This window comes from Aspergillus welwitschiae, assembly GCF_003344945.1.
Source record: "Aspergillus welwitschiae strain CBS 139.54b unplaced genomic scaffold BDQ94scaffold_7, whole genome shotgun sequence".
NCBI classification, from domain to species: Eukaryota; Fungi; Ascomycota; class Eurotiomycetes; order Eurotiales; family Aspergillaceae; genus Aspergillus; species Aspergillus welwitschiae.
Window position 1 is genome coordinate 870,927 of NW_020798701.1, and position 27,523 is coordinate 898,449.

At 50.8% G+C, this 27,523-nt stretch overlaps 8 protein-coding genes and 1 non-coding gene across 9 annotated transcripts; 6 read left to right on the forward strand and 3 right to left on the reverse strand.

The window, feature by feature from the left end:
• The first annotated feature begins 1,081 nt into the window (after positions 1–1,081).
• Positions 1,082–2,627, forward strand: BDQ94DRAFT_138932 (uncharacterized protein). Its single transcript, XM_026765330.1, has one exon. It carries the CDS (start codon positions 1,346–1,348, stop codon positions 1,943–1,945), a length of 600 nt encoding a protein of 199 aa, XP_026629364.1. The 5' UTR covers positions 1,082–1,345; the 3' UTR covers positions 1,946–2,627.
• Positions 2,628–4,801: 2,174 nt separating this feature from the next.
• Positions 4,802–4,874, reverse strand: BDQ94DRAFT_t78. Its single transcript has one exon. It is a non-coding gene; the product is annotated as a tRNA-Lys (tRNA).
• A 149-nt stretch (positions 4,875–5,023) lies between these two features.
• Positions 5,024–6,213, forward strand: BDQ94DRAFT_167958 (uncharacterized protein; the record flags this gene model as incomplete). The annotated part of the gene is made up of 2 exons (XM_026770949.1): positions 5,024–5,152; positions 6,037–6,213. 2 exons carry the CDS (start codon positions 5,024–5,026, stop codon positions 6,211–6,213), a joined length of 306 nt encoding a protein of 101 aa, XP_026629365.1.
• Positions 6,214–6,834: 621 nt separating this feature from the next.
• BDQ94DRAFT_167959 (uncharacterized protein) lies at positions 6,835–8,151 on the forward strand (the record flags this gene model as incomplete). Its single annotated transcript, XM_026770950.1, has 2 exons — positions 6,835–7,263; positions 7,393–8,151. The coding sequence occupies 2 exons, from the start codon at positions 6,835–6,837 to the stop codon at positions 8,149–8,151; spliced, it is 1,188 nt and encodes a 395-aa protein (XP_026629366.1).
• Positions 8,152–8,432: 281 nt separating this feature from the next.
• Positions 8,433–8,755, forward strand: BDQ94DRAFT_167960 (mitochondrial 54S ribosomal protein bL33m; the record flags this gene model as incomplete). Its single annotated transcript, XM_026770951.1, has 2 exons — positions 8,433–8,445; positions 8,586–8,755. 2 exons carry the CDS (start codon positions 8,433–8,435, stop codon positions 8,753–8,755), a joined length of 183 nt encoding a protein of 60 aa, XP_026629367.1.
• Positions 8,756–9,386: 631 nt separating this feature from the next.
• Positions 9,387–13,812, reverse strand: BDQ94DRAFT_185442 (uncharacterized protein; the record flags this gene model as incomplete). Its single annotated transcript, XM_026774883.1, has 8 exons — positions 9,387–9,424; positions 9,472–11,041; positions 11,090–11,140; positions 11,193–11,913; positions 11,971–12,986; positions 13,037–13,068; positions 13,119–13,375; positions 13,406–13,812. 8 exons carry the CDS (start codon positions 13,810–13,812, stop codon positions 9,387–9,389), a joined length of 4,092 nt encoding a protein of 1,363 aa, XP_026629368.1.
• Positions 13,813–16,359: 2,547 nt separating this feature from the next.
• BDQ94DRAFT_185445 (putative NAD binding Rossmann fold oxidoreductase) lies at positions 16,360–17,798 on the forward strand. Its single transcript, XM_026774884.1, has 2 exons — positions 16,360–16,753; positions 16,835–17,798. Exons 1-2 carry the CDS (start codon positions 16,427–16,429, stop codon positions 17,573–17,575), a joined length of 1,068 nt encoding a protein of 355 aa, XP_026629369.1. The 5' UTR covers positions 16,360–16,426; the 3' UTR covers positions 17,576–17,798.
• A 399-nt stretch (positions 17,799–18,197) lies between these two features.
• Positions 18,198–23,511, forward strand: BDQ94DRAFT_157823 (uncharacterized protein; the record flags this gene model as incomplete). Its single annotated transcript, XM_026768815.1, has 7 exons — positions 18,198–18,633; positions 18,683–20,423; positions 20,651–20,724; positions 21,011–21,015; positions 21,200–21,356; positions 21,453–21,564; positions 21,681–23,511. 7 exons carry the CDS (start codon positions 18,198–18,200, stop codon positions 23,509–23,511), a joined length of 4,356 nt encoding a protein of 1,451 aa, XP_026629370.1.
• A 1,868-nt stretch (positions 23,512–25,379) lies between these two features.
• On the reverse strand, positions 25,380–27,285 carry yap1 (putative bZIP transcription factor AP-1/Yap1; the record flags this gene model as incomplete). The annotated part of the gene is made up of 3 exons (XM_026770952.1): positions 25,380–25,530; positions 25,586–26,745; positions 26,809–27,285. 3 exons carry the CDS (start codon positions 27,283–27,285, stop codon positions 25,380–25,382), a joined length of 1,788 nt encoding a protein of 595 aa, XP_026629371.1.
• Positions 27,286–27,523: the final 238 nt, after the last annotated feature.

A 27,523-nucleotide genomic window follows, 5' to 3' on the forward strand; every position in this document is an offset into this window, starting at 1 on the left:
TGGCTATCATGGGGCCGCTCGTATCGGATCCCTGGGGAAACAGATGCGAAACACCTATTCTTAGACGGTCGCGATCGAGGCAAAAATAGAATAGAAGCGATCAAGAGAAAGCCAATATTGTAGGTTACCAACAGAATGGAACCGAGCCATCGCACGTCTCAGATAATGCGGGTAAGAGGAGAGAGCGGCTGCATGGCTAATGAGCGTTGTCATCGACATGGGAGAGTTAATGCGTGAAACGGACTGCAGCAACGATGGATACTGACCAACAATGGCGGAGGTGAGACGGGGATGCTGACGGTCCCTGAAAGACGGGCGGATGATGGTGTCCTGGACTAGGGGGAGTTCGTGTTGGGAGGCCAGAGAGGAGAGGAAAGGTGGCCGCTGGCGTGCGGCTTAGTTCTAGACACGAGGAGTCAAGCCACAGTTGGGCTGGTCACTTCTGAAGAACCCTCTCACTGCACTTCATCATCGAACTCTAACCCGATGACTCGACGCTTCCCCGACCCTTAATCAGGTAAAGTACTCCCCTCCCGGAGTGGTTGAGTCGGTCATTGCTAACTGTATTGTGTCTAGTGTGCCCACTCGCCATGACCATCCTCTCCCCGAATGGAGTCACAGGGACTGGCTAGTCTGACAGGAGGGACCATCATGGGGCCAATCATGGATGCAGCTGAGAAGCGAACGGGTTGCAACAGGCGCCGGACCAACAACAAACTACAAGTTAAGAGGATCAGCACTGCCTGCTTGCACCAGCCACAACTACTTTGGCACTATTCCCAAGTAGTCCTGAGGCAGGCTCCCGTTGAGCCTTAGCAGTCACCCGCAGGCTGCCACTCCTCCACCACGGTTTCTTACTGCTTGCTAAAATCCGGAAAAAGAAAATCAGAATAATTCTAAGAGTGGTTGCTAAACCTTGTTAGGTCCTCCGCCTGAGACCCATTCGTCATGGCTGCTCTACTAGCGCCCCGGGACCACTGTCTCTCTGCTCTAACATTCACTGTTTGCCAATCATGGATGCCTTCCATCCTCCTCAACTATATAACTTCCCTCTCCCACCCCCCATTGACATCCTCTCCATTCACTTACTCACTACACACTTCTCTCAAAACATCCATATACACACATCACCAACAGAGATCTACATCTCTACTACCCACAACTTCATCGCACATAAACAAGTCCAAACCACCTTGTTATAGTCCTCGTGACCCATCCGTCAGTCACGCTGTCGCCCTCCAAGCCACTCCGTTTCTGGCCCCCCTTCTACTACTCCATTCAGGAGACACTTCGAGTTGAAAGACCTCGTTATCGCACTCGAACACCCCTCCGTCGTTCGGCAACCATGCCTGCTCCCATCGAGCAGCCCTCCGAGCCCGTCGTGCTCGTGCGCGACCCCGAGGCTGACGAGAGCTACGTTATCTCTGCCTACGAAGCCCACGCCGACCACTGCACTCGATGTGCAGACCCGATGACCGTGTACGAAGAGAAGCGCTCCCTCTGCAAGCGTGGTACCCAGTATGCCCGGGACGTGGCCGAATACCTTCGCAGCAAGAACGGGAAGATCTACTCCGTGGTTGACCTTGAGCGCAACCGATCCACCCTGGTCAGGGTGCCCCTCAAGTGCGTCGCTGTTCGCCAGCTACTGCTGGCAATCGAAAATGGTCTGCGTGTGAACACCAGGGAGGAAGTCACCGCTCGCGAGCGGCCGATAATCAGCCACGAGCCAGCCCCTGTCCGCCGGACTGCCACCCAGGAGGATGTGGCCTGCACTGCGATCATTGAGCGGGAACCACGATCCCTGAAGCGTCACCGGGTCATCGTCTACACCTCTCCGCAGAGCTCTCCCAGCCGTGGGTCTCTGTATGAGGCCGACGCAGCTGACCGCATTGCGCGTGTCAATCGGTCCTCGCGCATCTACCGGCCGAGCGACTACTACCGCTGAGGGACATGAGCAGGGCTTCTGATGCATCTATTAAGGTTTCACGCATGCGCAATTGTGGATATTTCTGCGGTGCAAAGTCACCATTATCACCTTTCCGGCCCCGTCGCAGCAAAGGCTAGACCAGCCTGCGACACTGGCACGAGCCATGTCCGATGGTAGCCAGCTTATCTATGGGTCCTCGGGGATATTTATACCCCGCCAAGAGATTGGCTACATCCTTGTTGGAGGAGCTGGCTCCCTTGCTTACTGTTCTGTTACCGACCTGCTGTCTGATTCGATCCTATTTGGGGTGAAGACGAGGAAACGAACGAAAGCAACAAAAACAGGCGAAAACACAAAAATCACCCACCAAAAAAAGAAAGGCACGCAAAGGAGGAAATTTCTTTTACTGCTGAGCAAACCAGGCTTCAATCTGCACACTGCAGCTCTGACTCACTCCTACTCCAAGTGGTCAACGGCGCCCACCATCCGATGGCTGCAGCTCACCTGCATGCAGTCCCCCGACCGATGATCCACCCGGATCATCCCCTTCCCCTCATTTGGTCTTTTCATCGGGGACTCGAACGAGTTACACCCACTTTTTTCCTTTGTCGATGTAATGATTCGTGCTTACGCGTCCAATAAGTGATGCTGTATTTTAATGTGAAATTTATTTGACAATAGCCAAGTGGCCTACTGCAAGTCTCACTCTTCCGCAACGTAGCCAACTCTTAACTCCCCCAGTAGTAGCAGTACATCGACAGCCTCATTTGTCTGCCTAGCCAGTAGTAGCCACATAATCTACTCCGTCCCTATCCTATACCGTGCCAATCCTATACCCTCCCTCGGGACTGCGGCTCTATCCCTGTCCCTTAGCAGCCTCTAACATTCAACCGCGCAAAGTTTATTCCCATCGTGCATTTCCTCTTACACCCCGGTACGCCGTACATGAACATACATAGTGGGAGTGAGTCACGGCCTTCAATATACCCTATTGGCCAAACACCAAACAATCCTATTAGATTCTGCACTAATCCTTGTTTCCTATGCATACTACCTACCACTGTCGCCTAGCACTTCATAACCCTTCTAAATAGCACCGCACATGAAACTCCCACCACAACACAACTCAACGTCATAAAACAGCACAAATAACTTTTTTTCACAACACCATGTAATATGTAAGGTGGCTGGTCATTATCCCCCATCTAGTTAGTTCATTACTAGCTATCTTGCACCGTTGAAATCCAAATCGCTACGTGGTTCCTCTGTCAATGTACCCTGTGGATCAAAAGTCCCCACTGCGGGTACTCCACCGACTTGCCTCGACTCGAAGTCAGGTTACACGGTGGGTACCGTAGCTATACTTAGTGGGTATGCGACAGTTGACAGCAAGTGTCTGTCCATAATGGTAGAGGGTGGGTACTAAGGGTGCGTATACGTAGTAAGTAATATGGTGTTGGTGGCGGTGGTACTTTTGCTTCCGTGGCCGGATCACCCGGGTCGTAGGCCGGGTAGTTAGTATCATAGCTGGTGTGGATCATGGTGATACGGAATGGATGCTGTTCCTGGTCTTAGATTGTTGTGTTGTTAGGTACTTCATAGCTAGTATAAGGCTGTTGGGCAGGTACTGAGGTACCTACTATCTGTGCTGTACGTAGCTACAACTACTATATATAGTTCCACCGGCAGTTGAGGTAGCTATTGCCGGGGTGTGCTACTACCCATTTCAGCCATTGTGGATAGCTTCAATAGCAATGTTCAGTCGTAATTGGTAGGTACCAATGTCCACGTCCGTCGGGGAAGGATAGAGACGGGGTAATTCTCCGAAGCTACCTCGTACGAAGCCATAGCACGGCCCGGGGTTGGGCTAGCAGCTAGCTCATCATGCCGGTCTGATTCTGAAACCTGGTCAGTTGTCTAGGGTGGAGAGGTAGTGTTGTCTAGACTGGCGAGATCGACGTCTGATATGGGGTGATTTAGCTATCTGTTCATGGGGAGATGTCTGTGCGCGCCAGTCTAGACTCTAGAGTGGTTGATGATGATCATAATAGTAGATGATAACGTCCTGAATAGGTAGTATGTTGAAGAATAGGGACCCACCTGTATGTATACTCTGCCGGAATAGCTCCCCACAGGACAACAGGGACATTATCACACCATCTGCAGTAACTTCGTAGCATCTTGCCAGACCGTCTGGACACTTGCTTGTGGGTCAATGGTTGGAGTAGGCTTGGTATGTGCGGATGTTATACTTTATTCTGTGTATTGGGTGGAGAGAGAAGCCAGCAATGGTATTGAGGTAGCTTCAAACTTAACATATGCGAAGTGGCTGTTGACTTGGAAGCGGACATGTTCCGAGATGATATCGGGTACTGAGTTTGATTGAATCCCTGCACTATGCGACGACTGTTGTAGCGCAACACGAGTTAAAGGTACACTGATTTGATAGAATGCCTTGGGCAGATATCAAGGAGGATTAGAGCCTTTGCAGTAGAATCCCCGAAGGAGGACCGAAAAAATAAGGGGTGAGAATCGAAAGTTGCGACGAAGATTATGCCGCCGAAGCGGGAGAAGCCTACGAGAAATGACTTATAGAACTCTTTGATGTCGTAGAATCCGCAACGACTGCCTGAGGCGGACATGAAGCATGAAATATCGGATCTTACCGATCTCAACAGGAATATTAACGGCCGAATAAAGCTATAAGAATCCATTATGATGCCCTGAGCCCAATATAGCTACGGAAAAAGGTAATTGGTGTAGAATGAAGCCATTCATATTCGGTCTGCGATTTACCGCCAAAAACAATGGCCCCACAGGTAGCCGATGGCCTGCGGATCCAACTCAGCCAACTTGATGAAAGTCAAAAAAGAAAGCCCAACGCGGGGCTCGAACCCGCAGCCTTGAGATTAAGAGTCTCACGCTCTACCGATTGAGCTAGCCGGGCTAGTTCGGTGAAAGAAGCTTTCACATATTAAAATATAATCCTAATGTTATGTTCTGCTTGCCCCAACTCGGGCTTCTCCTTCCCATTTTCCAAACACGTCCAGGTGATCTAGCATGAAAGTCAGTTGAGCCCGGTATCAACACACCATCATGGTTGCCGTTCCGTCTCGTCCCTTCTACTGGCCGGGTGGCATTCCACTAGAAATCCAAATTGATCCTACAGGCGATATTGATCCCAAGGACGATAATGAGGCAAAGGGGTGGATGCTTTTTGTAGAGGTGTGTGAGGACTCTGCTCTTGAACCCAGCTAAGATATCCCAGTGAGACACGCGATCATTGACGATTCCAGGAACATTGAGTTTCGCGGGCAATGGCCAACGTTCCCGACGAAGATGGTGATTACGAGGTCAACGACGATCGCTCGTTGAGAAATGGGCGAAAGCAACCCATAAGTTCCGTGATGTACTGATGCCCCTTACTCTTTGTTAAAAATCGAAAAGCGAGAACAAAAAACTAAGCTGGCACAGTCATATCATGAGCGTGCCCCAGAAAGGGTGTCAACAGACTACCCCAAAGACGTCGTGCACAACATCCACCAGTGCTACGACTTGCCGCCCTTTTTGTGTCTCGCACCCCTGAGTCCATCAGACAGGAAAACAGATCCAGATGGATCAAGCTATACATTCTTTCCTGCCGAATGGACGGCGATATGGACTCTTGTCTTGGCCATCTCGGGACCCGAGATGGAGCTATTGACGTCAACCCGGCCACACATGATCTCTCTGCGGTGCAGATCACAGATGTGCTAACCCGCGATATACTCCAAATGGCCAACTTGAACTTCATGACGATGATCCGAAATGGTAAGATCTTGTTTATGCAGCGTCTAGGCCCGTGGTTTCTTCTTGCCTAAGATGATCTCGATACCGGTCACATCACGGTTGTAGAGTTTAAGAGAAACGGACAAGTTCACAATTCGTTCCGTCGTCGCGCTTGCAACATGTGGCCTGTATACCTTGAGTACTGTAGCGCGTGGAGACCGCTTGGGTATGTGATAGAGCAACGTGTTGGTGGTAATTCACTGATGAATTCTGAGTATGTTGCCCACAGGGGTATTAAGAACTGCCAAGAAGGAGTATAAGATGTCTAACGCAGAGTGCAGTCTGGACATGACCTGCCCCTCATTAATATCCTGGAAGGAGCCAAGGCTCGAGATGAGTTCCGTTCTGGATTTGACGGCGCGCGCGACGGCTGGATGGAGGACATTGAGATTTACGCACCTGGAAATCTCGAAATGAAGCGGCAGGGAATGAGACTGACTACGACCATTCCCGTCTGATTGACCCTACTATGGCATACGGTATCTGCAGGCAGATGTATCAAGCACAACTTGGCTAGAAGCGGGAATACGGGCCTTCACGGTGTGCTCTATGCCCTATATATAAAAACTCACAACAGATGACTTTGGACCAGCCAAACATGATGTTATGGACTGGTGGTCCGAGTATATGCGCGTTTGCTGGCTGAAGCTAGCATCCCCGCTGCTGACTATGCCATTCAATACAGGCACTGTTCTAGTGCTACTACGGCGTCAAATGCAGAGGCTAGTGCCATGACATCTTCTACATTCACAACTGGCGATGCCAGCGACACGATCTCTTCCTGGACAAACTGAGACTTCACATTGATACATAAAAACCAACTATATAATACCAATGTATCATACAATGAGGGGGCTACCGTGTGCGGCAAACAGGGATCATTCACTTGTGCTACCTATCCTAAGCCAATGCTATGGCTCCCATGTGATAGAAAGAACCCTTGAGGGTTTCTTAGCCGAGAATCATATTTAGGAAGGGGATATTCCACAAATTCCTTCTTATATACATGCTTTCATCTTTTGCTGCCCACCAGAAGCATTACATCAGACACCCAAACGGTATTCCCATCAACAAACCAAATGGAAGAGCGACGGCGTAGATACTTCGGTTATGAGGATGAGTCGAGCTCTCCACTCACAGCTGACAATCTCGCCCAATACAGAGAGGGTGCCCAGCAGGTACCTCAACCCACCAACCGCCTCGACATACCAGAAGAGACATGTCCCGCACACCCTCCTGCAAGCACCGAACAGATCTTAGTTCCAATAAAAGTCGTCGCTGCGCCTACGCCCAAAGACGGACAGTTTCGCGCCAATGATTTGCGGCTTGCCAACATCCTGATGGAACAACCACGAGATCCCATCATCGATAATTATATAGCACGCTATGTGTTTACCACTCTGGAAAATCAGGATGATGCATATACTCGTTTAATCGCAGCAAGACTTTTCATAAGATCCAATAGTGTCAACTTGAGACCTCCGCTCCTACAAGTCGAATGGGATCAGGTAATTGTAAACACAGTATTGAAATTGAATCCCTTTCAACTACGGGATTTCGCGGGATGAAGGTGAGCCAAATTCTCATATTTACTTACTTTCATCCATTTTTGTGCGGTCTCAGACCTAACTTCTTAGCATGAAGAATGGCGTAGTGACTTGGAACCTGTCCACGCTGCTCCTCCCAGTCCTCTGCTTCAATACCAGCAGACTATCCAACAGACTTACAACCAAACTGGCAACTCAACTTCACCTGATCGTGCAGGAGGGCCATCCACCACAGGCTTCGAGTTGGAACGTTCTTGCCCATGTATATGTGTCGGTTTAACGGAAAGCGAATTGACCCAAGGTCTCGAGCACAGGAGGAGCAGCAGTGATTCTTATAGCATGCTGTCCGAATTGCAGGAATCCTCCGCCCTGATCACCGACCCGCACGCTACACCCATGCACGTCAACTTTCCATTCTTGATAATCGAGACCACATCCCATATTGATGGGAGTCTATACCAAGCCCAGAATAAAGCCGCACTGTGTGGCTCCAGAGCAATTCGTATCCTGGAAGCCCTTTCAGAGTACCACGAAGAGCACTCCAGTTTTCGTATATTCCCGGCTCCTGATGAGTTACCTTTCAACTTGGCCTTCTCCATCACCGTCAAGGGCCCAATCTGGGAAGTGTGGCTTCATCATCGACGGGCCGGGGATACAGCGTCAGAACCGTATGCCATGGTTTTTCTAGCGGCAGGAAATACAGGTCGAGCGAGAGAATGCTTGTCCCTCGTACGCATCATCTCAGATATTATGAGATGGGGTAGTGGCGTCTTCGCTGCGAAGATCAAAAGCCTTCTTCGCGAAATAGACCTTGCTGGAAGACAAATCCATTTAACCTCTTGCTTGTGATCACTTCTGTCCAGACCTTTATGAAAAACATCGTATCCTTAAGCTAAATGTAACCAAGACCTCTACAACAAAATGAATCAGTAGTCTACAAAGTATACCGTGTAGACCCAACCACGTGCAAGTCACATGACACCACCCTTTCCCCCAATCAGGAAACCACATCACGTGCCCCCATCCATCCCAATCCTCCAAACTTCTCCGGCGCAACTCCGCAAGTCACGAAACGAGGAACCCAGGAAATCCACCCCCTCAAGCCCAATCTCCCTCAAAACCTCCTCAAAATGGCCAAGAAAGGTGAGTCAACCCACCTCTCATCACTCTAACCCTGCGGCAACCTCCCACAATGCTCGACTGCACCCGCAGTCTCCCCGAAATCCAAATCCAAATCCATAGCCACTGATGAATGATAAACTGACAACAATCGCACCACACAGTCAAGTCGCGCACCATCACCGTGCGCCTCATCTCCATGGCCATGACCGGCTTCTATCGCACGATGATCCGTCCCCGTACGCACCGCCCGCTCAGCATGCTCAAGTACGACCCCGTCGTGAAGAAGAAGGTCCTGTTCTTGGAGGCTACGAAGGGTGGTCGGAATAAATAGATCATCTGAAGTTCCGGCACCTTTGTTTTTACTCGGTGGCTCGTTTCGAATACCTGCACGGCGGGACGGTCGATATACATACATGCATGTTGCTTGGGAACGATAGTCGTGCTGCGCTTCGCTTCTTTTCCGCGGATAACCGCCACGAGACGACTACGACTTTGCGAGATGCAGATACCTATACCGATACTGCCGGCTTGAGCTTCGGAATTAGCCATCACTGGATTATATTTTTTTTATCGATATGAGACGATCATGTACATTAGACGGTGCAGTGGTGAGGATGGTCGTGGGAGCTGTGCCATAACGACAGGCTTCTGTGGACGTTCGAGCTGTGTATCTTTTTCGGTGTTATATTGTGGCGTTTAGAGCAAGACATTTTGGGTTGAATCAATCTTCAAATACTATCAATTTATTTGCGTTAATGCATCTAGCAATAGGTGGGAAGCTTCAGACATTCTGTGTTGCGGAAATTTGAGTTAGGAATATGCTCTCTCAGTTCTCGATATCACGCCGTGTAAGATATAAGGTGCACAGATACTGTCAATTTGAAGGAAAGCAGAAACATTTCTCGTTGGGCACAAAGTCGTTTCTCTCCCTGAGCCGCCCGACGTAGCTGTTCATGTGCCACTCAGGCTCCTCGGCCGAAGCGAGCATTGTAATGATCACCTATCGCGGTTAGTGTGCTTGTTGTTACTTCCTGTGTCGTGGCTCACCTCTGGTCTTTCGCCCTGCTCCCCTACCTCTAGCTGCTCGCTTTGGAATGTTGCCCTGGCTGGCATTCATCGAAGAAGGCCTGCTGCTTCCGGAAGCAAGCTTCGCGGGGCTCGGCTTGCGCTCGAAGTACTCGCTGACAGGCTTCTTTTGTGGCTTCTGTTCCGGAGGATCCACAGAAACCTTTGCCCGTTTATTTCCGTAGGAGGAAGATGTGGTGACAGACGCAGCTCTGTCGGCAACGTCATTTCTAAGAGAACGTGTCGGCTGTTCCTCAACGTCTGCCAGAGTTCGAGACACGGGTTGACGAGCCCTGGCATATGTGCGGCGGTTTAGACGGGCTGGTCTGTCCTCCTCCTCTAGGGGCTGACTCTGCCAGTTCCCTGAACTGATATTGCTCCCGGCCGATGACTTGCGTTTCTGCCCCAGCGATGTTGGGCTTTGTGCTCCGAAAGTAACGGCTTTTGATCGAGTTTCTTTCCCTTCTCTGTTGATCTTCGTGTCGACTCCCTTCTCGTCCTTCATGGATTGGGGTTTCGACCGGGGCAATTTGTCCCTGACTGTGTTGGAAGCTCCCTTGGCCGTGATATGAGCAGTATTCATCCTTGTAGGTGTTTCTTGTACAACGAAGTTTGTTGTTCTTGCCACTTGGGTCTCATCAGGTCTGCTAGTTGAATGGGCCTCGTTTGAAAATCTTTGCTCTGAACTAAGCATTAGCATAGCTGCGAGGTCATCCTGATCATTCCCGAAGACAGAACTATCTGTCGGCGACTGTTGGCGGAAGCTTGAAAAGGGTACAATGTTCGGGTTCTGGGCAGAATGTAAAGGCTGTTTTGCGGGGCCTTTTTCTGTAAGGTTAGCTTTTGCTGGGAAAGGTGAAGAAACAATGCTTGCTTGAAAGCTTTCTGCTTTGTAGATCACTTCTGTGGCTTTGTACACTTCCTGTCCTAAGCCCACCAGGCTCTTCTGGGGAGTCGAAGTTCGAGCCTTCGAGCAACTGACATCCTGTTTTCCACCAGGAGATGTATTCAAGGAATCGCGGGGGGCATCTCTGCTGATGACTGTGCGCAGAATGGTTTCCAGACTGCTCCATGCTTCCGAGGCTGGCTGATCAGGCGTGACAAGTCCCGCTTGGCCAAGCGTTGCTTTGAGCTTTTTCATCCAGTTATCAGATTCTTGGACCCTCCTGAGTAGAGATTTTATCTCTTCTGCCACCCTCCCTTTGTGGCGTTCGAGATCCGCCTTTTCTGACATCGTAGCCTTAAGCTGTGACTGGATGAGAAGGCATTCATCTTCCTTTTTCTGCAAATTCTGGAACAGCATGTCATGTTTACTTTGAATATCCTCGACCGACTCTAATCCCTCTTTGCTGATTCTGCGGCATTCATCCTCAAGGCTTGAAATGCGTTGGGCAGCTTCTTCAATCTGACGATGGAGGGAGGCCTGCTCTGTTGCGCTCAAAGACGCCACCTCTGCAAGTCTTGCTGCCTCGTGTTTCTCATTCTCTAGCTTGGACTTCGTCTCAGAGATATCATATCTGAGAGCCTCATTCTTCTTTTCTTTGGACTCCAGCTATACCAGTCAGCATCTTGACCATAACGGGGCTCCATGCTTGTCTACCATGAGTTCCAATTCATTCACTCGGTGCTTCATCTTGTCTTCGCACTCTGTCTGTTCGTGGATCAGTATGCTTCTGCTCCTCAAGAATCCCACTGGCACTTACTAGATCTAGTCGTGTCTCGGCCAGCTGCTTGGACACCTTGCTCAAATTACCCTCGACCTCAGATTTCTCTCGTAAGACCTTATGGAGTTGTTGGTCGCATCTTGCTCGATCCCGCTCTCGTGAGACAACACTAGCTCTACTGAGCTCTTTACGAACCCTTGACTCCACAGACTTAACTTCATCTCTCAAGGCCGTCACTTCCGCTTCGTACCTGCGGACGCGACAATCATTATCATTAGCCTTTGTTTCTGCAATTTCCAGCGATCCTCTCAATGCCTGATTCTCAAGATCCTTGGTTCTCAAGGCATCCTCGGCGGACTTGGACTGCTCCGACAAACTTTGGATCTTAGATTCCATTTCGGCAATTGTCTGCTCAAACCGGCGAGTCTCGTCTTTCAGAAGTTCCCTCTGATCTGGTAGTTTAATTGCCGATAGACTACTTTCCAGAGCTGTCAAGTGATTGAAAAGGCCGCTTTCTCTTGCCTCTAATCCCTTCATTGAAAGGGTAATGTTCTCGTTGGCCGCCACCATTGTTCGAAGAGTGTTTTGCAATCTCTCATTATTCTCCGAATCTTTTGAAATCTTCGCCGCCAGCTCAGTGTCGCTGACAATATGCTTCCCAATAATCTCTGTTTGTGCTTTCAGATTCTCAGTCAGACCTGCAGTTGCCTCAGTCCCTTTTCCAATCCCAGCATTTAGCTGGTGCATAGCCGAATCCATGCTAAAGAGCCGTGTTAGCTGACTGACAGGTTATTTTGGCTAAACATATGAGGCTTACCGAGCTGCGAAGGCGTGAATAATGTCTGAGCATGCTGTTGCATCAGCCTTTCCTGATGAGATGCTCTCCTGCAATTCTCTGAGTAAAGCCAGACAACCGCTGAAATCACAGCTCAGACCCTCTTGGAGAGACTTCATGGAAGCAACATGCTTATGGCTCAGGCTTATTAAGGCAGCATCGAAACCTCCTATCATCTCACGTTGATGTGACATGATCTTATCCAATTTGGTGGACTGAGCTCTGGAACAGTTCTGTATGTGGACCTCAAGCAGACCTGATTGCTTTTTCTCGTCCGACAGCTGCCTCAGGAGTCGATCCGATGTCTCCCCGGCGTCTTTCAAGCTTTGCCTAAGCAACTCGTTTTGGCTCTCTACCTTTATAAGGTCACCTCGTCTATGCTCTGCGTCGGTTGAAGCCTTAACTAACTGTTCTCTTGCTTCCTTTATGCTGGTGTTTATCTCATTCCTCTCACTCAGCAATTCTTTCCTTGTTCCTTTGAGCTTAATAGCCTCCCCACGTAAATTTTGGAAGTCGCAGCCAAAGTCATTCAAGAAGCTTCTAAACTTCGCGAACTTCGACCTCCATGTTTCCATACGGGACTTGTAGGCTTCAAGCTGAGATGATTGCTTCTGAATTTTCTGGCAAGACTCCTCCAATTGGCCTTTCAGTATATTGTTTTCCTCTGCAGCTTGTGTAATCTTGGCCTCCATCTGTTGTTTAAGCTTAGAGGCGACTATTGCACCTTTCTCACGATCTCTGATACGGCTGATTAATAACTGGAATAGATCCTCTTCTGATAGTTTGGGTTCCCCATCTTCAGAGCCACCAGTGGATGGAAGCCTGGCGCTTTTCTTGCTTGAACGGCGACGCTTTGTGATTCTCGATGTTTGATTCGTAGCAACCGACAAAGTTTGCTCAATAGCTCTGCTTTGGCCTGGCCTTCTCAATGGTTCACGGGAGATACTTGTGTTGGATGCCTTGTTTCCATGCTCTGTCGCTTCTATTCTTTCCGTGTTCTGTAAGCCTTGTTAGCCGGGAAGGGAGACTTAATTAATAGACGGTCTACCTTTCTGTGTCTTAAGGAAGTGGTACTCCTGTCTTTACAGATGGGTCAGTGATAATCATTTATCTCATTGTGCTTTACGTACCCAACGCTGCAATTCCTGAGGAGACTGGCCGTGATTCAGCGGACGAGCGTTGGCCGACTTGTGGCACAGAAATAGCTGCAGAATGCAAAACGTGCGGGTTATGCCCAGCATGAACCCTACGCTCTGTTGTTTCTAGTGAGGTAGTCTCTGGTCCCTGTGCTTCGAGAGGTCCGATTCGTGAAACCATCTTCAGAGTGCGTGTTCTGATGTTCGAGTTCACTGGATATGAGGAACTGCGCACACAACCGAACGTTAGCCTAGTACCAAAACCCAGACGTAGTACTTACCTTCCATCTCCTGGCCCTTCTCGAGTCACCAAAGACACATCTGTGCCACCAGCCAGGCGAGCGTCAGACCGAGGAGGCATGGTATTCAGTGAGGAGCGTTTTGCTGGCTGCAGGGAAAAGGAATTTGGGCCCTGAGTCGGCCTCTGGAAGCAAAAGGCTGCCATGTCAATACCAGGGCTTTGAGGGCGTTCCATGAGTAGTGGGGAAGCCTGTCTGCGAGGCATGTCTCTGTCTTCCTCTGAAACCGTAGCTGCTGTGAGCTCCGGTAAAAGGGAATCATTATTGTCTGCCATATGCATGAGTAATAGCTCTTCCACCTCGTCATAGCTATCCCCATCAGCGAGGTTTGTAAGTTCAGGATAGACTATGGAATCTGCCTCTGACATTGACTCTTGCTCGCTCTGCATCTTGACGCGACTGATAAGGTTTATGATCAGATTCTGAGCTTTCAGTGTACAACAATGGACAGAGGAATATAATCACCCAACAAGGAAGAAAGCGATTTGACTTGCAAGGTTGTGAGTAACTAGGAGTGACAGCACAGAAGGCACCATATAAGGAGCTGCTATCGCGGTTGTAATGCTTGGTATCCTTCTTTCACGATGTAGTCACCCTCAAGTGGCCTGCAAGTTGTCTGAAGAGAGAGGGACGGGACAAGAAGTGCCCCAAGTAATCGAGGCAGATGACCGCTCGTGACCCGAGGAGTGAAAATGCATAAACGGAAGTCGGGGGCTGCCGGATCAAGCATGGTAATGTTTTTCTGTCATAGCTAACCGAGGCTTAATTGTGACTGCACAACATACTGATATGTGTATCTGGCACTGGTACTGATAACTACTAGTTCTTATGGTTTCAAGCTCAGTAGCCAGATAACATCGCCATTTTTGCTACCCTCATCTTCATGGAACCCAGGATAGCCCGTGGCACTTGGGTTGTTGCTTGGTCGGAGAAGGGACTGTTTTCCTACGAGACAGACAAGGCGTCTCACCAGGCCTTATTTTGGGCTGGAAACGATGGCAATATCATCTGTTCCACACCTCAATTATCACTGCCATAATAAGGCTACCAAACGTGTAGCTCTACTACTTCCTGCAAGGCGAGAATGACAGGTTTGTCTTCCCAGAAATATGACAATCTGCAGAGCTACTTTTACTGAGGCCGCTTTTCTCTCCCCCATAGCGCAGTTGTATACGCGTGATCATTCGTCCAAAAGGTCCGACGCAGCCTCACTTGCGCCCGAGCAGATGCAGAACATCTGAAGACTTGCGGAGTTATCGTGCATGGCGGCCAAGCCATCTCTACAATTGGACACTTTTCAAGGGCTATGCGGAGTTGGTGCTTGCAGTTGGCGCCGATATCCCACTAAGTCGAGTTCCGTGTCTCCGATTTGACGTTTGCGTTTCACTCTCAAACCAGTGAAACTGCATGATCCCGGATCTCGCACACGACCAAACACTCCAGCCCATCTTCAGGATTTAGGCTGTCACAGTCAAGCCTATCACAGAACAAGATGTCTTAGTGCTGCGTACGCAGCAGATTCTTCACAAATCTCGTGCCCCTGGTGACCCCATCGACTCCCACCATAGTATATGATGAGCGCTCTTCCCTGCCTGACTATTCTCAGATAACAACTCATTTCTAAGTGCCAGGTATTGACACGAAAATCTCTCAGCACCTCAACATTCTGTCTCAAGAAAATGATCGGCCACTCCTCGTACTCAATACAGCCTTTGTGGTTGGTGTTAATTGTACTATCATCACCAGCGGTCGCACAGGGTGTACTTAATAGCGTCGACAGCCAAGATGGAGATGGCGAATCAGAGTCATATTCGACGACGCGAAGCGTTTCCTCTAAAGGAATGATAATTTTGTGCACCATCGTGGCGTTGGTTTTGGTTATCGGTGGTATGTCTCCTTAGAAATTAGACACGCTCGGGGAAGGGTTTTGTGTTCGAACAGGCGCTGACAACTCCGTTGACATAGTTTTATTCACCGTTGTGTTCATCACTGTAAAGAAGAGGAGCTCGAAGACTTCCAAGACACCCTCCTCACCAGATGAAGCAGTAATAGAAGCCACGGAAAGGCCGTTGAGCGGCAATACACCGACAGAAAGGAACGCCTCTAGATCCAAAACTTCGAAACACGCAGGGATTCAGCCAGATATAGAGAAAAATGCTGGTGTTGATCAAGGCCGACCGCACAGAAATGCTTGGATGAAGCAAAGAGGATGGGGGTCCTACTTCTCTTTCGGGCGCGCATAGAAGCGATCGCTCAGCCACAGCATCTCATTCATCTCAGATAATTCAGCGATCCATTCAAGAAAATTTTGATTGATAGCAGCTCAGCGTGATGGCTTTCCAGTTATTGTACTTTTCAATTTCGTTCTTGTGGTCTCACGAACTTCCCCCGCGTTGTTTCTTGATGTATATCTTGAGGAATACCCCGCACTCCTTAAAATTGACATTGGCTCCAATGATATGGGGCATCAGCATCAGGATCAAGGAATGACAAGGATTGACCACACCGATAATCACACAGTCTGCATGTAGGGGAGCGTCGATACCATGGAAAGCCTTGCCCAAACAATGCTGAGTGGGGACGCCCCGCGGCGTCCTGCGAGGATCATCCAATCAGTCTCGCCAATTCCATGCTCCGTGGATGACGGCAAGTCTTTCCGTCTGGAAGTGAGCAACCCCACCCGTGTTGGTTCTACAAAATGTCCATGGGAGCATGAATCTCTCTCTGCTCCATTGCATGAACAATGCAGAAGCCCATCAGCGCCCCCATATACAGAGGGGAAGAATAGGATTGAGCCTGAACGAGGAAATTTTCCCCATCAGCACAGCTGGGCCCAAGACAATGTACTCCGAGACCTCCAGGACATATAAGGCCTCTGGATCTCGCCCAGCAGGTTTCATTTCCATTCGCGTTCAAGAGAAAGACCTTGTGAATAGCTTATCTTGAATTCACAAAGCCAATCTCATTCATCTCCTTCATTTACTCACAGACTTCCATCTCACAATGCCGATTCAAAAGCTGAAAGTTGGTATGGCTGGTCTGGGCCGGATAGGCAAGGTCCATGTCCACAACTTCCTTCACCAAACCCCACGGGCCGAAGTTGTCGCCGCCTTCTCCCCCGATCCTGCCGAGATTACATGGGGTAGACAACACCTAGAGCCTTATGGAGTTACGTTATATGATAACTATGACATGATGCTGGAGCACCCCGGCTTGCAAGCAGTCGTCATCGGGACGGCGACCTCGGTGCATGCCGAGGAGACGATGAAAGCTATCGATCGGGACCTGCATGTTCTTTGTGAGAAGCCATTGTCAATTGATGTGGAAGTGGTATGTTCCGGATATCTTGCTTAAATATTGGATCTACAGTTGTCGTTTCTCGAAATGGCATATGGACTAACTCATTGGTAGTGCAGAGCAGTTGCACAGAAGGCTAAGACCAAGCCACACTTGAAGGTGATGTGTGGCTTTTCTCGGAGATTCGATGACTCCTATCGCGAGGTTTATGATAAGATCAGCCAGGGAATGATTGGACGTCCCTCCATCGTGAGAAGCCAGACTTGTGACAAATACGACCCCTCGGGCTTCTACGTGGCTTACGCAGCGTGGTCGGGTGGTGTGTTTGTTGACATGTCGGTCCATGATATCGACCTGACCTTGTGGTTCATGGGAGAGGACTCGGTCCCCAAGAGCATTTCCGCCCACGGAATCACGGCTGTCCAGCCAGAGTTGAAGAAGTACAACGACTACGACAACGCAGTCGGAATTGTTGAGTTTCACAATGGCAAAATCGCCTACTACTACTGCTCTCGAATGATGCCCCATGGACAAGAAGATACGACCGAAGTTATTGGCACCGAGGGGAAGCTGTCTGTTAACATCAACCCGCAACGCAACTTCGTCAACTACTACCACAACGGCGGCATCACGCGCGAGGTCCCTGCGAATTTCCACGGGCGCTTCGGAGGTGCCTTTGTGAACGAGGCAAACGAATTCACTGCCTGTTGCTTAGACAACAAACCACTGCCCCTCAAGCTGTCTAATGCAGTCAAAGCTGTTGAGATTGGCGCATACCTTCAGGAGGCATTGGTGACAGGGAAGCAGATCCACTTTGATGAGATTGGTAGAAGGATTGAGAAGGCTCAGTTGTAGGATGGATTCTATATCCGGCCTGCTCCAAGATATTAAAGCTTCTTTCAATGTTTGAATCTAGAAAATGATCCAAGATGTAATGAATACCTAGCTGTTCTTCGTAGACAAACACTGCTTCCTCACTACTACTTAAGTACTAAGAGTTGAATTAAGCTGGGGAAATTGCACTATTCCGAAAACGGCATCCCCGCATTCCGGATTCAACCCAGGGAGATCATCGAATCATCGACTCAGGACACTGTCCATCTCAGCTCTTCCATGGTAATTAGTCTGCAACGCGACCAACGTGGTGTTTATGGCCGATGGCGTGAGTGGCTCCACTGCGTCGTCAAAAGGCCCCAGGGGACGGGCGGGTTCCTGAGCGCGTCTAGCCAGGCTGCCACGCCAGCGCAATTGCCAATGACGAAATGCACGGCTGACGACGCCCACGATCGACGAAAGAGCTCCATCCAGCCAGCCAGGGGTGTCTTTCTCCCCATTCGACTTCAGCACTGGACTCCGCTCATCCCCACCTCCGTTTCACTTCTTCATCATCCCATTGATATCTTCCATGCTGGCGGACCGTCTACTCCTCAATATATTTGACTACCTCCACGGCTGGATCTCCGGGACGTAGTTCAACATGTATCTAGACTTCACTAAGAGCCTCGGTATTGGCTCGCTCACTACCATGCTCCTCTCCGCATTTACCCCTCGAGAGCGAGCGCTCGTTGTTCATCAGCCAGCGCTGCCTCCATCCTATCCGCTGGCCGTCCGGAGTCCGTATCTCTCAGCATGGATGCCCAGCGATCAGGTTCAGATATTGCCGTATGCGGAGCCTCAGTTCTGGGCTGGACAGAGTCTCACGTGGTCGGTCATGGCTCGCGTCGATGGCCAGGCGTACAGTTTGATGAGCGTCAAGAATCCAGGCGAGAACATCATTCCTGCGATCGTTCGAAGTGCCGAGTATACCGCGACCCATTCAGTGTTTACTCTTTCCGCTGGTTCGGTGGTTTTCACTTTGGACTTTTTCTCGCCCATATCGCCCTCAAACTATCTGCGGCAGTCTCTTCCTTTCAGTAAGATCGCGACTTCAACATAGCCTATCGCGTTTCAGAAGCTAACCAGTTCGTGGGAAAGGCTATTTGACCGTTTCTGTATCGGAAGGTTCTTCCAAGAGCATCCAGATCTACTCCAGCATCGACGGAAGATGGGCGGGCAAGCCACAAGCCACTACACGCGGTTTTCGCGAAACCGGCACCACTGCCGTCTTCTCTTTGGGGCTGAAGGACGGCTCCCCTTACTCTGAAGTAGATGATATGGCTACATGGGGCGAGGCGATCTTCGCCTCTCGCCCAACTTCTAAGTCTAAACTCTCTTTCTCATCCGGCAAACGCGGGGAAGTGCGTTCTCAGTTTGTCAGTACTGGGAGACTAGTCGACAATCGTCAGCCATGGGTTCGAGGAGGAATCGTGGCCCTTTCACACGATCTAGGAAAGGTTGAGGGTAGAGAATCAGTGACATTTGCCGTTGGGCATGTGCGTGAGCAGTCCATTAATTACCTGGGCAAACCATACACCGGCTATTACCGATCGCAGTACCCGGATAGCCACGACGCGGTCTCTTACTTCCTTGACGACTATACCGCCGCTCTGCAGGAGTCTCGGATACTCGATGCAGAGATGGCCAAGCAAGCCAAAGCAGCGGCTGGCCAAAAGTACGCCGACATCGTCACACTGTCGGCTCGTCAGGCGTACGGAGGGATAGAGGTGACCATCCCTAATGACACTCTTGACACCACCGATGTTCTGGCGTTCATCAAGGAGCTTTCTAGCAATGGCAACCTCAACACGGTGGACGTTATCATGCCTGCCTTCCCGATTTACTACATTCTGGACCCGGACTACATCCGACTTCTGCTGGAACCAATGATGAGGTACCTGGCTGCTGGCCGCTGGCAAAAGCCGTATGTAATCCACGACATGGGCAAGCATTATCCCAATGCCATTGGGCATGACAATCAGAAGGCCGAGCCAATGCCGATTGAGGAATGTGGGAATTTAATGGTACTGATCCTGGCCTACGTACGAGCAACAGGCGACACCGAATGGGCCGCTCAGTACACCGACCTCCTGAGAGGCTATGCGGACTATTTGGTCGATAATGGCGTTGATATCACCAAGCAGCTGTCTTCGAACGATGCGGCTGGCGCACTAGCCAATGAGACGAACCTTGCCATCAAGGCGGCCGTTGGTATCAAGGCATTAGGTGAACTGACGGGACTCTCCGAATACTCTCAAGTTGGGGAAGCGCGAGCGGATCTGTTCTTCACCCAGGGCCGTGGAACAGACGGGAACAAGACACACTTCGTGCTGCAGTATCCCGGCAAGCCAGCCTCTTGGAAAATACCATACAACCTCTACCCAGATGTACTACTTGATCTTCAGACCTTCCCCAAAGCGGCATACGAGATGGGAAATACCTTCTTCAAGTCGGTGCGAGCTGAATATGGGGTTCCGTTGGATAACCGGCAAGACTGGGCCAAGTCGGACTGGAACATGTGGTTAGCAGGCACGTTCGATGCCGACACTCGCTCTGAGTTTGTGGAGGATCTTTGGAGTTTTATGACCAACGGAAAACACAACTGGCCGTTCTCCGATCGATACGTTGCCACATCAGCCAAGGGACGGAGCCCTGGGGTGCCTGTGCTGTGCCGAGCTCGCCCAACAGTGGGCGGTCATTTTGCCCTGATGGCACTACAAGGGCCCAAATCCCTTCAAGCTGCTGTTTCGAGGCAAGTGCTCAGTGAAGGGGGCAACAAAGGAAGCAGTGACAGCCAGGAGACTTTGTTGAATCACGGAGAGAATCTGTAGATTAGACAGAGAGAGTTTTTGTGTAACACATCATCAATTGTGAATAGATCTGAGAGGTAGATAGAATGGAAACTGGTAATTTCCATTATCTCATGAATTACTTGTGTTGCCAGTGCTGTCAGGTACCTTCCTGTTTAGGCCCGATTTGAAGTGTCACTTGGGCATTGTGTAGATCTGGATGACCTCTTGTGGTGAATGAAGTCCAGGGAAACACCCGCTGCAGAAATTTCTCGGTGTTAGAGGTCAAACCATTCACTTACCATCTTTTGCGTACACCAATCTTTACAACTAGTACTCGTCAGTTACTGTTGTGGTGGTTGTTGTTGTTGTTGTTGTCCCTTGCGCCCGTTTGCTGTAAAGCTGCCCCTGGGGCTTACATAAGCGGGGAGGCTTCACTTCGGCTGGCAGCGACTCTGAGTCTCTCTTTCGCCGTGTTCCAAACCGCCTCGTCGTGCTTGCTTCCTCCTCCCCCAGTCGTCTTTCTTCGTCTTCTTCCTCTTCTCTCGCCCGCCTCTTTCCCTTCTCCTTCTGCTTCATCATCAACTACCCTTGACCTTTTCTTTCTCGCTTTTCCGACCTCTAGTTCCAGTCCCTACTCATGGCTTCTGTATGTGCTCCCTCTCTTGTTTCTGCCCCCGTATAGCTCAGCTGTGATGTGATGGCTGTCCAACGTCATGTCCCCCTCTGAAACCGCGCGTTGGCGATCCTCCAACGCGCCTAGATAAGATCTTGGCCTTCCCCATGCTGACCTCATGCTCTCTTTCTTGTCTAGCCCCGTCCTCCACACAACTTCGGTCCTCAAGGCTATCCCCTCCCCAACGGTGCTGTTCCTTCTGGTCCCGTCCCCGGCGCCGCCCCTCTCCTCCCAAACAATGGTCGAATCATTCAGAATGGTCCCGTCAGAGTGCTGTGCATTGCGGACGTGCGAGGTATGTGGTCCGGATATAGCTCCGGTAGCGATCCCCAGATTGGTAGACCCGATTGAGCTGATTTGGGAAATCTGTTTTGCTTTTTCCACGGCGCAGGTAATCTGAAGTCCTTGAATGAGTTGGCCAGGCAGGCCCGTGCAGACCATATCATCCACACTGGTGACTTCGGTTTCTACGATGACACTTCGCTCGAGCGCATTGCAGACAAGTCAGTGGCTTTCCCCTTCCCCGATTCGTACAGCTACTTTCAGCCGCTAGAGAGCTTTCATGCATGATAAACATGTGACCGGATCTACTAACACAAATCTGCATCTCGACGATTAGGACTCTTAAGCACGTGGCCCAATACTCTCCCCTGCTCCCCGAGAATGTCAAGCGCACTATTGCCCAGACTCCTCCCCAGCAGTCCATCAAGCAACGATTCACGCCCGATCAGCTACCCCTCTCAGAGCTTCCCATGCTGCTCGACAAGCGGCTCACTCTCGATGTTCCTGTCTACACTGTCTGGGGTGCCTGCGAGGATGTTCGCGTGTTGGAGAAGTTCCGTTCGGGAGAGTACAAGGTTGACAAGCTGCACATCATTGATGAAGCCAACTCGCGGCTGCTCGACATTAGCGGTGTGAAGCTCCGTCTCTTGGGTTTGGGAGGAGCGGTTGTTATGCACAAGCTGTTCGACAATGGCGAGGGCAAGACTACTATTGCTGGTGGCCAAGGCACCATGTGGACAACCCTGCTGCAAATGGGAGAGCTGATTGACACAGCGAACCGTGTATACGACCCCTCAGAGACCCGGATCTTCGTCACGCATGCGTCGCCGGCTCGTGAGGGTATGCTGAACCAGCTGTCGGTCACGCTCAAGGCCGATTTCTCCATCTCCGCTGGCTTGCACTTCCGTTACGGCTCGTCCTACAACGAATTCTCCGTCAACCCCTCCCTCGACCACTACCGGGGCAAGCTTGCCGCTTCCAAGGCTTCCTTCAATGACGTGTGGGAGACCGTCCGGGGCGAGGTCGAGGCCGCCATTTCGCAGAACGAGGCTCAGAAGACTCTGCTGGACAATGCTCTTGAGGTGGTCAACAAGATGCCTACCGTTGCCAACGGTGGCAACCCGTTCGGTGGACCTGCTGCCCCCGGCAACGCAGCTGGCCAGGTCGACGAAAGCGCCTTCAAGAACATGTGGAACTTCAACTTGGCAGACGCAGCATTCGGCTTCTTGGTGCTTGAGATCGAGTCGGGCCGCATAGCTACCGAAATGCGCGCCCAAGGATTCAATTTCGCTCACCGTACCGGCAAGCCCCAGCCCGCTGGCCCAGCCCAGCCCGCTCCCGTCCCCGCTGGCGCCCCTGCTGGCATTGCCTCGCCTCGCGTCCCCGGAGCTGCTCCCCAATTCGGTCAGGCTCAACCTGTTCCCGCCCGCACGGGTCCCCTTCCTCAACAGCAGGCCCCGGCACAGGCCAAGGCTCCCGCCGCCGCTCCCGCTCGTACATCCCCCGTTCCCGTGATCCCTAAGCCTGCTACGCCGCAGCCTGCCGCCGCCCCTGCTGCGCAGCCCGCCGTGACGTCCCCGGAGAGAACCACGACCACCGAGGCCAACGGTACCGCTCAGCCCGAGAAGCCCTCCGAATCTCCGATGCCCAAGATTGAGAAGAAGCAGAGCAACGGCCTCTTCGTCTCGAACGTTGAGAACGAACAAGCTGTGCGTGATCTCTTCCCCGAAGAAGACAAGGCCAAGATCGTGAAGATTGAGAAGTGGGGCAAATACAACAACCATGTCGTCCACTTCACGACTGTCGAGGAGGCCAAGGCTGCCCTCGATCGCCAGCCCCCGGAGCACAAGAAGCCCACTCCTGCCGGTCAACCTCGTAAGCCCAACATCAAGTTCTTCGAAGACCGTGGCAGCCACCGCGGCAACGCCGGTACATGGCAGGGCAGCAACCGTGGTGCCAATGCCTCCCAGCGCGGGTACCAGAGCGGAGGTGCCAGTGACAGCGAGACTAACCGCGGACGTGGATTCCGTGGCCGAGGCGGTGCTGGCCGCGGCGACCGGGGCGGACGTGGCGGACGTGGTGGTCGCGGTGGGTTCAACAAGGGAGGCGCTCCGACTTCAGACTCGGGACCAGGCGACAAGCCAGCCACAACTGGAGGCGACGCTTGATTTGTGTGTGGTTGTGCCTGATATCCCTTTCTGATTCCATATCCGCCTTTGTTTCTCCAATTCCCCCTTTTCATCTTTCTTTTCGAAAGTGTCATTCTACGTCTGCATCTCTTTTCTTCCTGTTCCATGTTTTCATTAATCCCACGCTTTTCGATCGGTATTTTAATTTTCTATTGTTGTGATACTTGCTAAATGACGTCTTTTCCTCTTTTCACCATGTTCTTGTCCTTTTTCAGCGAGATATGCGTCCAAACTTCTTTTCCCATTCATCTTCTTCTTTCCTAGTAGACACTTCGCGCTGGCGACGGGAGTGATCGGGTTCCTGACTCGGTCAACTCCATTCCCCACTCGGATCCCTAGGACTCCAGGAGTCGTTGGTGTGGATCCGAAGGCAGAAGCAGAGGCGGAGACAGAGAGACATAAGCGGAGGCGCAAAGCAGAAGCAAGCGGAGGAGAGGTGGGTGTGTGTGCTATTGAACTTGGTATGATATTATGGTCTTTGATTTTGTTGGGTGGCCGCGGGAAACGGGGAATTTAAAAAGCGAAGGGATATATCTGAGGTTACTTTGCAAGAAACGAAAAAAAGAAGAAACAAACCAAAAAGGCCAACGGCGAGGATTCTTTTGTATTCTATATTCTCCTGGAACGTACCAATATCGATACCCTTGTAACTTCCTGCGGTTTTATCTACCACTAGTAGTATCCTTCCAACTGGTAGTACCGCTATACTACTTGTACTACGTAAGTAGTAAAGACAGTAGACTAACTTTTCTACAATTACCTCCTACTTTACTACAACTGTACCGCAACGGGTGTTGCACTGACCTCCTTCGGGCAACTTACTAGTAAGTAGTATGTACTATCATGAGTGCAACTAAGATCATTGTTGTTTCCAAGATATATATTCCGGGCGGGTGCCGCGGGCCACTCTACGTAACGGACCACACTAGTCAAGTCTTGGTTTAAGATAGTAATTCACTAGTATTACCGAACTCACGGTAGTACTAGTAACAAAGCAGTAGTACCACGACTGGTAGTACGACTGCAATTGTAACAGGTAGATGGTTGAAGAATCATCGGAAGCATCAATCATTAGTATGAAGGAATATCTATACTAGTACGAGTATCGGAGAAGAGAGAACTGGCGTATTATTACTTCATGCCTATACAGAGATACAACCTCACCCAGAGAAATACGCCGATTACGCCCAAAGAGACAAGAAGAACCCTTTCGCATATTTCCAAGGGCAGGTGAGTAGACAGATAAATTGACAAAGCAACATATCACTCGAAGTCCCCAGCCACCAAGATTTTTTGAATACATGTGGTGTGGTGTGCTGAAAGGTCAAGAACCAGCGGTGCATATACATAGGAACAAGCACGCAACCCAAGTGTAAGGTAGAATGAATGAAAGAAGACTCCAACGGTCATGGTGTACAGTCTGCCAACCCGAAGCTTCCTATATTGCATTAATTTTTCCCCCAGCAAACCACGCCTCCTGTTCGCCTGCAGTGGTCTTCGAGAGAAGGAGAGAGAAGAAGAAAGAAGATAGTAGAGAAAGTACAGTCATAAGTAGATGGAGAGATGTAATATGTGTTGGGGAGGTTATTGCTTTGCTCCAAATGTCTTTAGAAGAAAAAAATGTCCAACCGAAGATTGCGGTAAATAACCTGGAGTACTCCGTGGATTTTTCACTTTGCGTTCGTGTGAAAAACCTCCCGTATCCATTTGTCCCTTTTTGTCGTAACGGCGTCAACAACAGCTTTGCATTACATGTATGGGTATCTGAAACGCAGAATGATGGCAACGAGGGCAGTATGCGGCGGGCAGCGCAGGTGCGAACTAACTTGTTGTTTCCCCTCGCTTGACTACTTCGCCCGCCCCATGATGTCGTCAACGTCTTGCTGGTTGACGACCACACCGCCCTCAGAACACCGCGCCTTCATGCGTAGTTCGGAGCAAAGATGATCGACATCGAGCTCTCCGTTGCGGAATCTCTCCATTGATTGCAGACGATCCCTTTAAGAAGTCAGTACGAATGTGGTTATTGGGAAGTACAACAGGATGATCATACCATATCTTCGTGCAACTCAGCATCTGAGACTTGTCTTCTCCAGGCACAACTTCTTCATCCAACTTGCTGTCAATCTCCGCGATCAAGTCCTTCTTCGGTGGTTGTTGGGTGGCCGCTTCCGTGAGGTTGTGTGAAGGGCTTCCCAGATCGGGCAGGGGGAAAGCATCGTCAAAGAATGTTCCGAAGTCCTGAGACAGGATGGCATCCTGAGGCTCACGCCAGTCTCCGAATAGAACAGGATCGAACTGGCCTCCGTTCTGCTGAGCGAGCATATCCAGACCCGCAACATCCTCGTGGGGAGCCTCCTGACTAGGAGTATTTGACGCGCTTTGGCTGTTATGCCGGACGGCTGGAATGGGGTTATTGATATTGCCACATGCCATGCCAAGTTGCGCGCAGAAGGATTCCTCACCATCGATGGTGGTATATGTGCAACCATCATGAGCACCGTGATTGTGGTGGGCCTTAGTAGCAGGAGAATTAATGGTCGGTTCCGGGGATGTGCCGTTGGAAGAAAGACTCTGGCTCTGGTGGGAATCGGACGAGGAGGATGGCGAGTCAGTTGTAGAGGAGTCGTGCGTAGAGGTGGAGTGTGCCGTGCCGTTGTATATGGACACCTTCGGCGTAGACTTCCTCGTGGACGCAGGAGTGGAACCCTGCTGGGACACGGAGCTGGGAGTCCTGCCCGCGGGTACACCGTTGGACTGAGAGCTGCTCAGAGAGTTACGGCTCACAACACCTGGCACACGAGAGTCGTTACGCGGGGTTGCTGTTGATGGCTCCCCTTTAGCACTCTGCTGCGTCTTGGACAATTGGCCATTATTGAAAATGTGGGAGCCCGGAAGATCCCCGAATTTGGGGAAGTCAAACATGAAATCGTTGTTCTGAAGGCCGTACGATCCCTTGCTGTTGGGATAGGCCCCTGGGATGGCATTCATGGCAGAGACACCAGTTCCGGTGGTCAGCCAGGAGAGACGCTTGCGGTACTCTCTTAGTTCGACTTGCAGGCGGTCAATCTGAGCACGTAGCAACCCATTTTCCTGATTCGCGTTGTCAGAAGCCTTCTGAAGCTCATCTACCTTCGTTTCCAGATCCTTCAAGTGTTTCTCCTTGCGTTCACGGAACGCTCGCTGCGCAGCCCGGTTCTGTGCCTTCCGCTTCTGCAAATTTGTTAGTATCACGATACCCTCGGCGCCCACATCGCGATAACCGAGTATACGTACTGAGGTTGGCTCGGAAGTCAAGGGCTTCCTTCCTGGCTTCTTTGCCGCCTTCTCATCGCTTTCTCTTCGCTTCTTACCAGAAGCTTCATTCTCATCCGCATCGCCATCGATGTCCTTCCGCTTCTCTCCCGGCTCGGGTTCTTCCGATTGCGGCAGGCTGTCGGGAATATCACCGATCAAGTTCTCGGAGCCTTGAAAGTCAAAGTCCAGCTCGGGGTTGAAGTCCAGGAAGGGACTTTCATCATCACCATATCCCAGGCCACCCGAGTGAGGATTAGAGGGGTCGAATGCAGGGCTCATATTGTAACTACCTGTGGTTCCAGGGGTAGACTCTGGGTCTGACTTGGAAGCCGGGGGATGAGAATTATTCTGCTGTTTTGCAGGCGGATTGTTGGAGGATAGAGCAGCCAGGAGAAGATCCTGCTGATCTGGCGACAGGTAAAGACCGTGCTGATAGAGGGAGTTGTAGTCGGTCATTGTGTTCAGAATATCGCAGCCGACAGTGACAACCAGAGGGGGAAGGTGTTGAAGCCGTGGGGCGTGTCAAGTGCTGCTCGACAGAAGTGATCTGGAAATAATGGTCGACTCGATGAGATGCAGGCCGGGCTTCCCGCCCGTTCGTTGTATCGATGGGTGGCCCCCAGAGACGGGTCAAGTAGGAGGGGTTCCGGTACGATGACACCGGAAGAGACCAGAAGAGGGGCACAATATGATT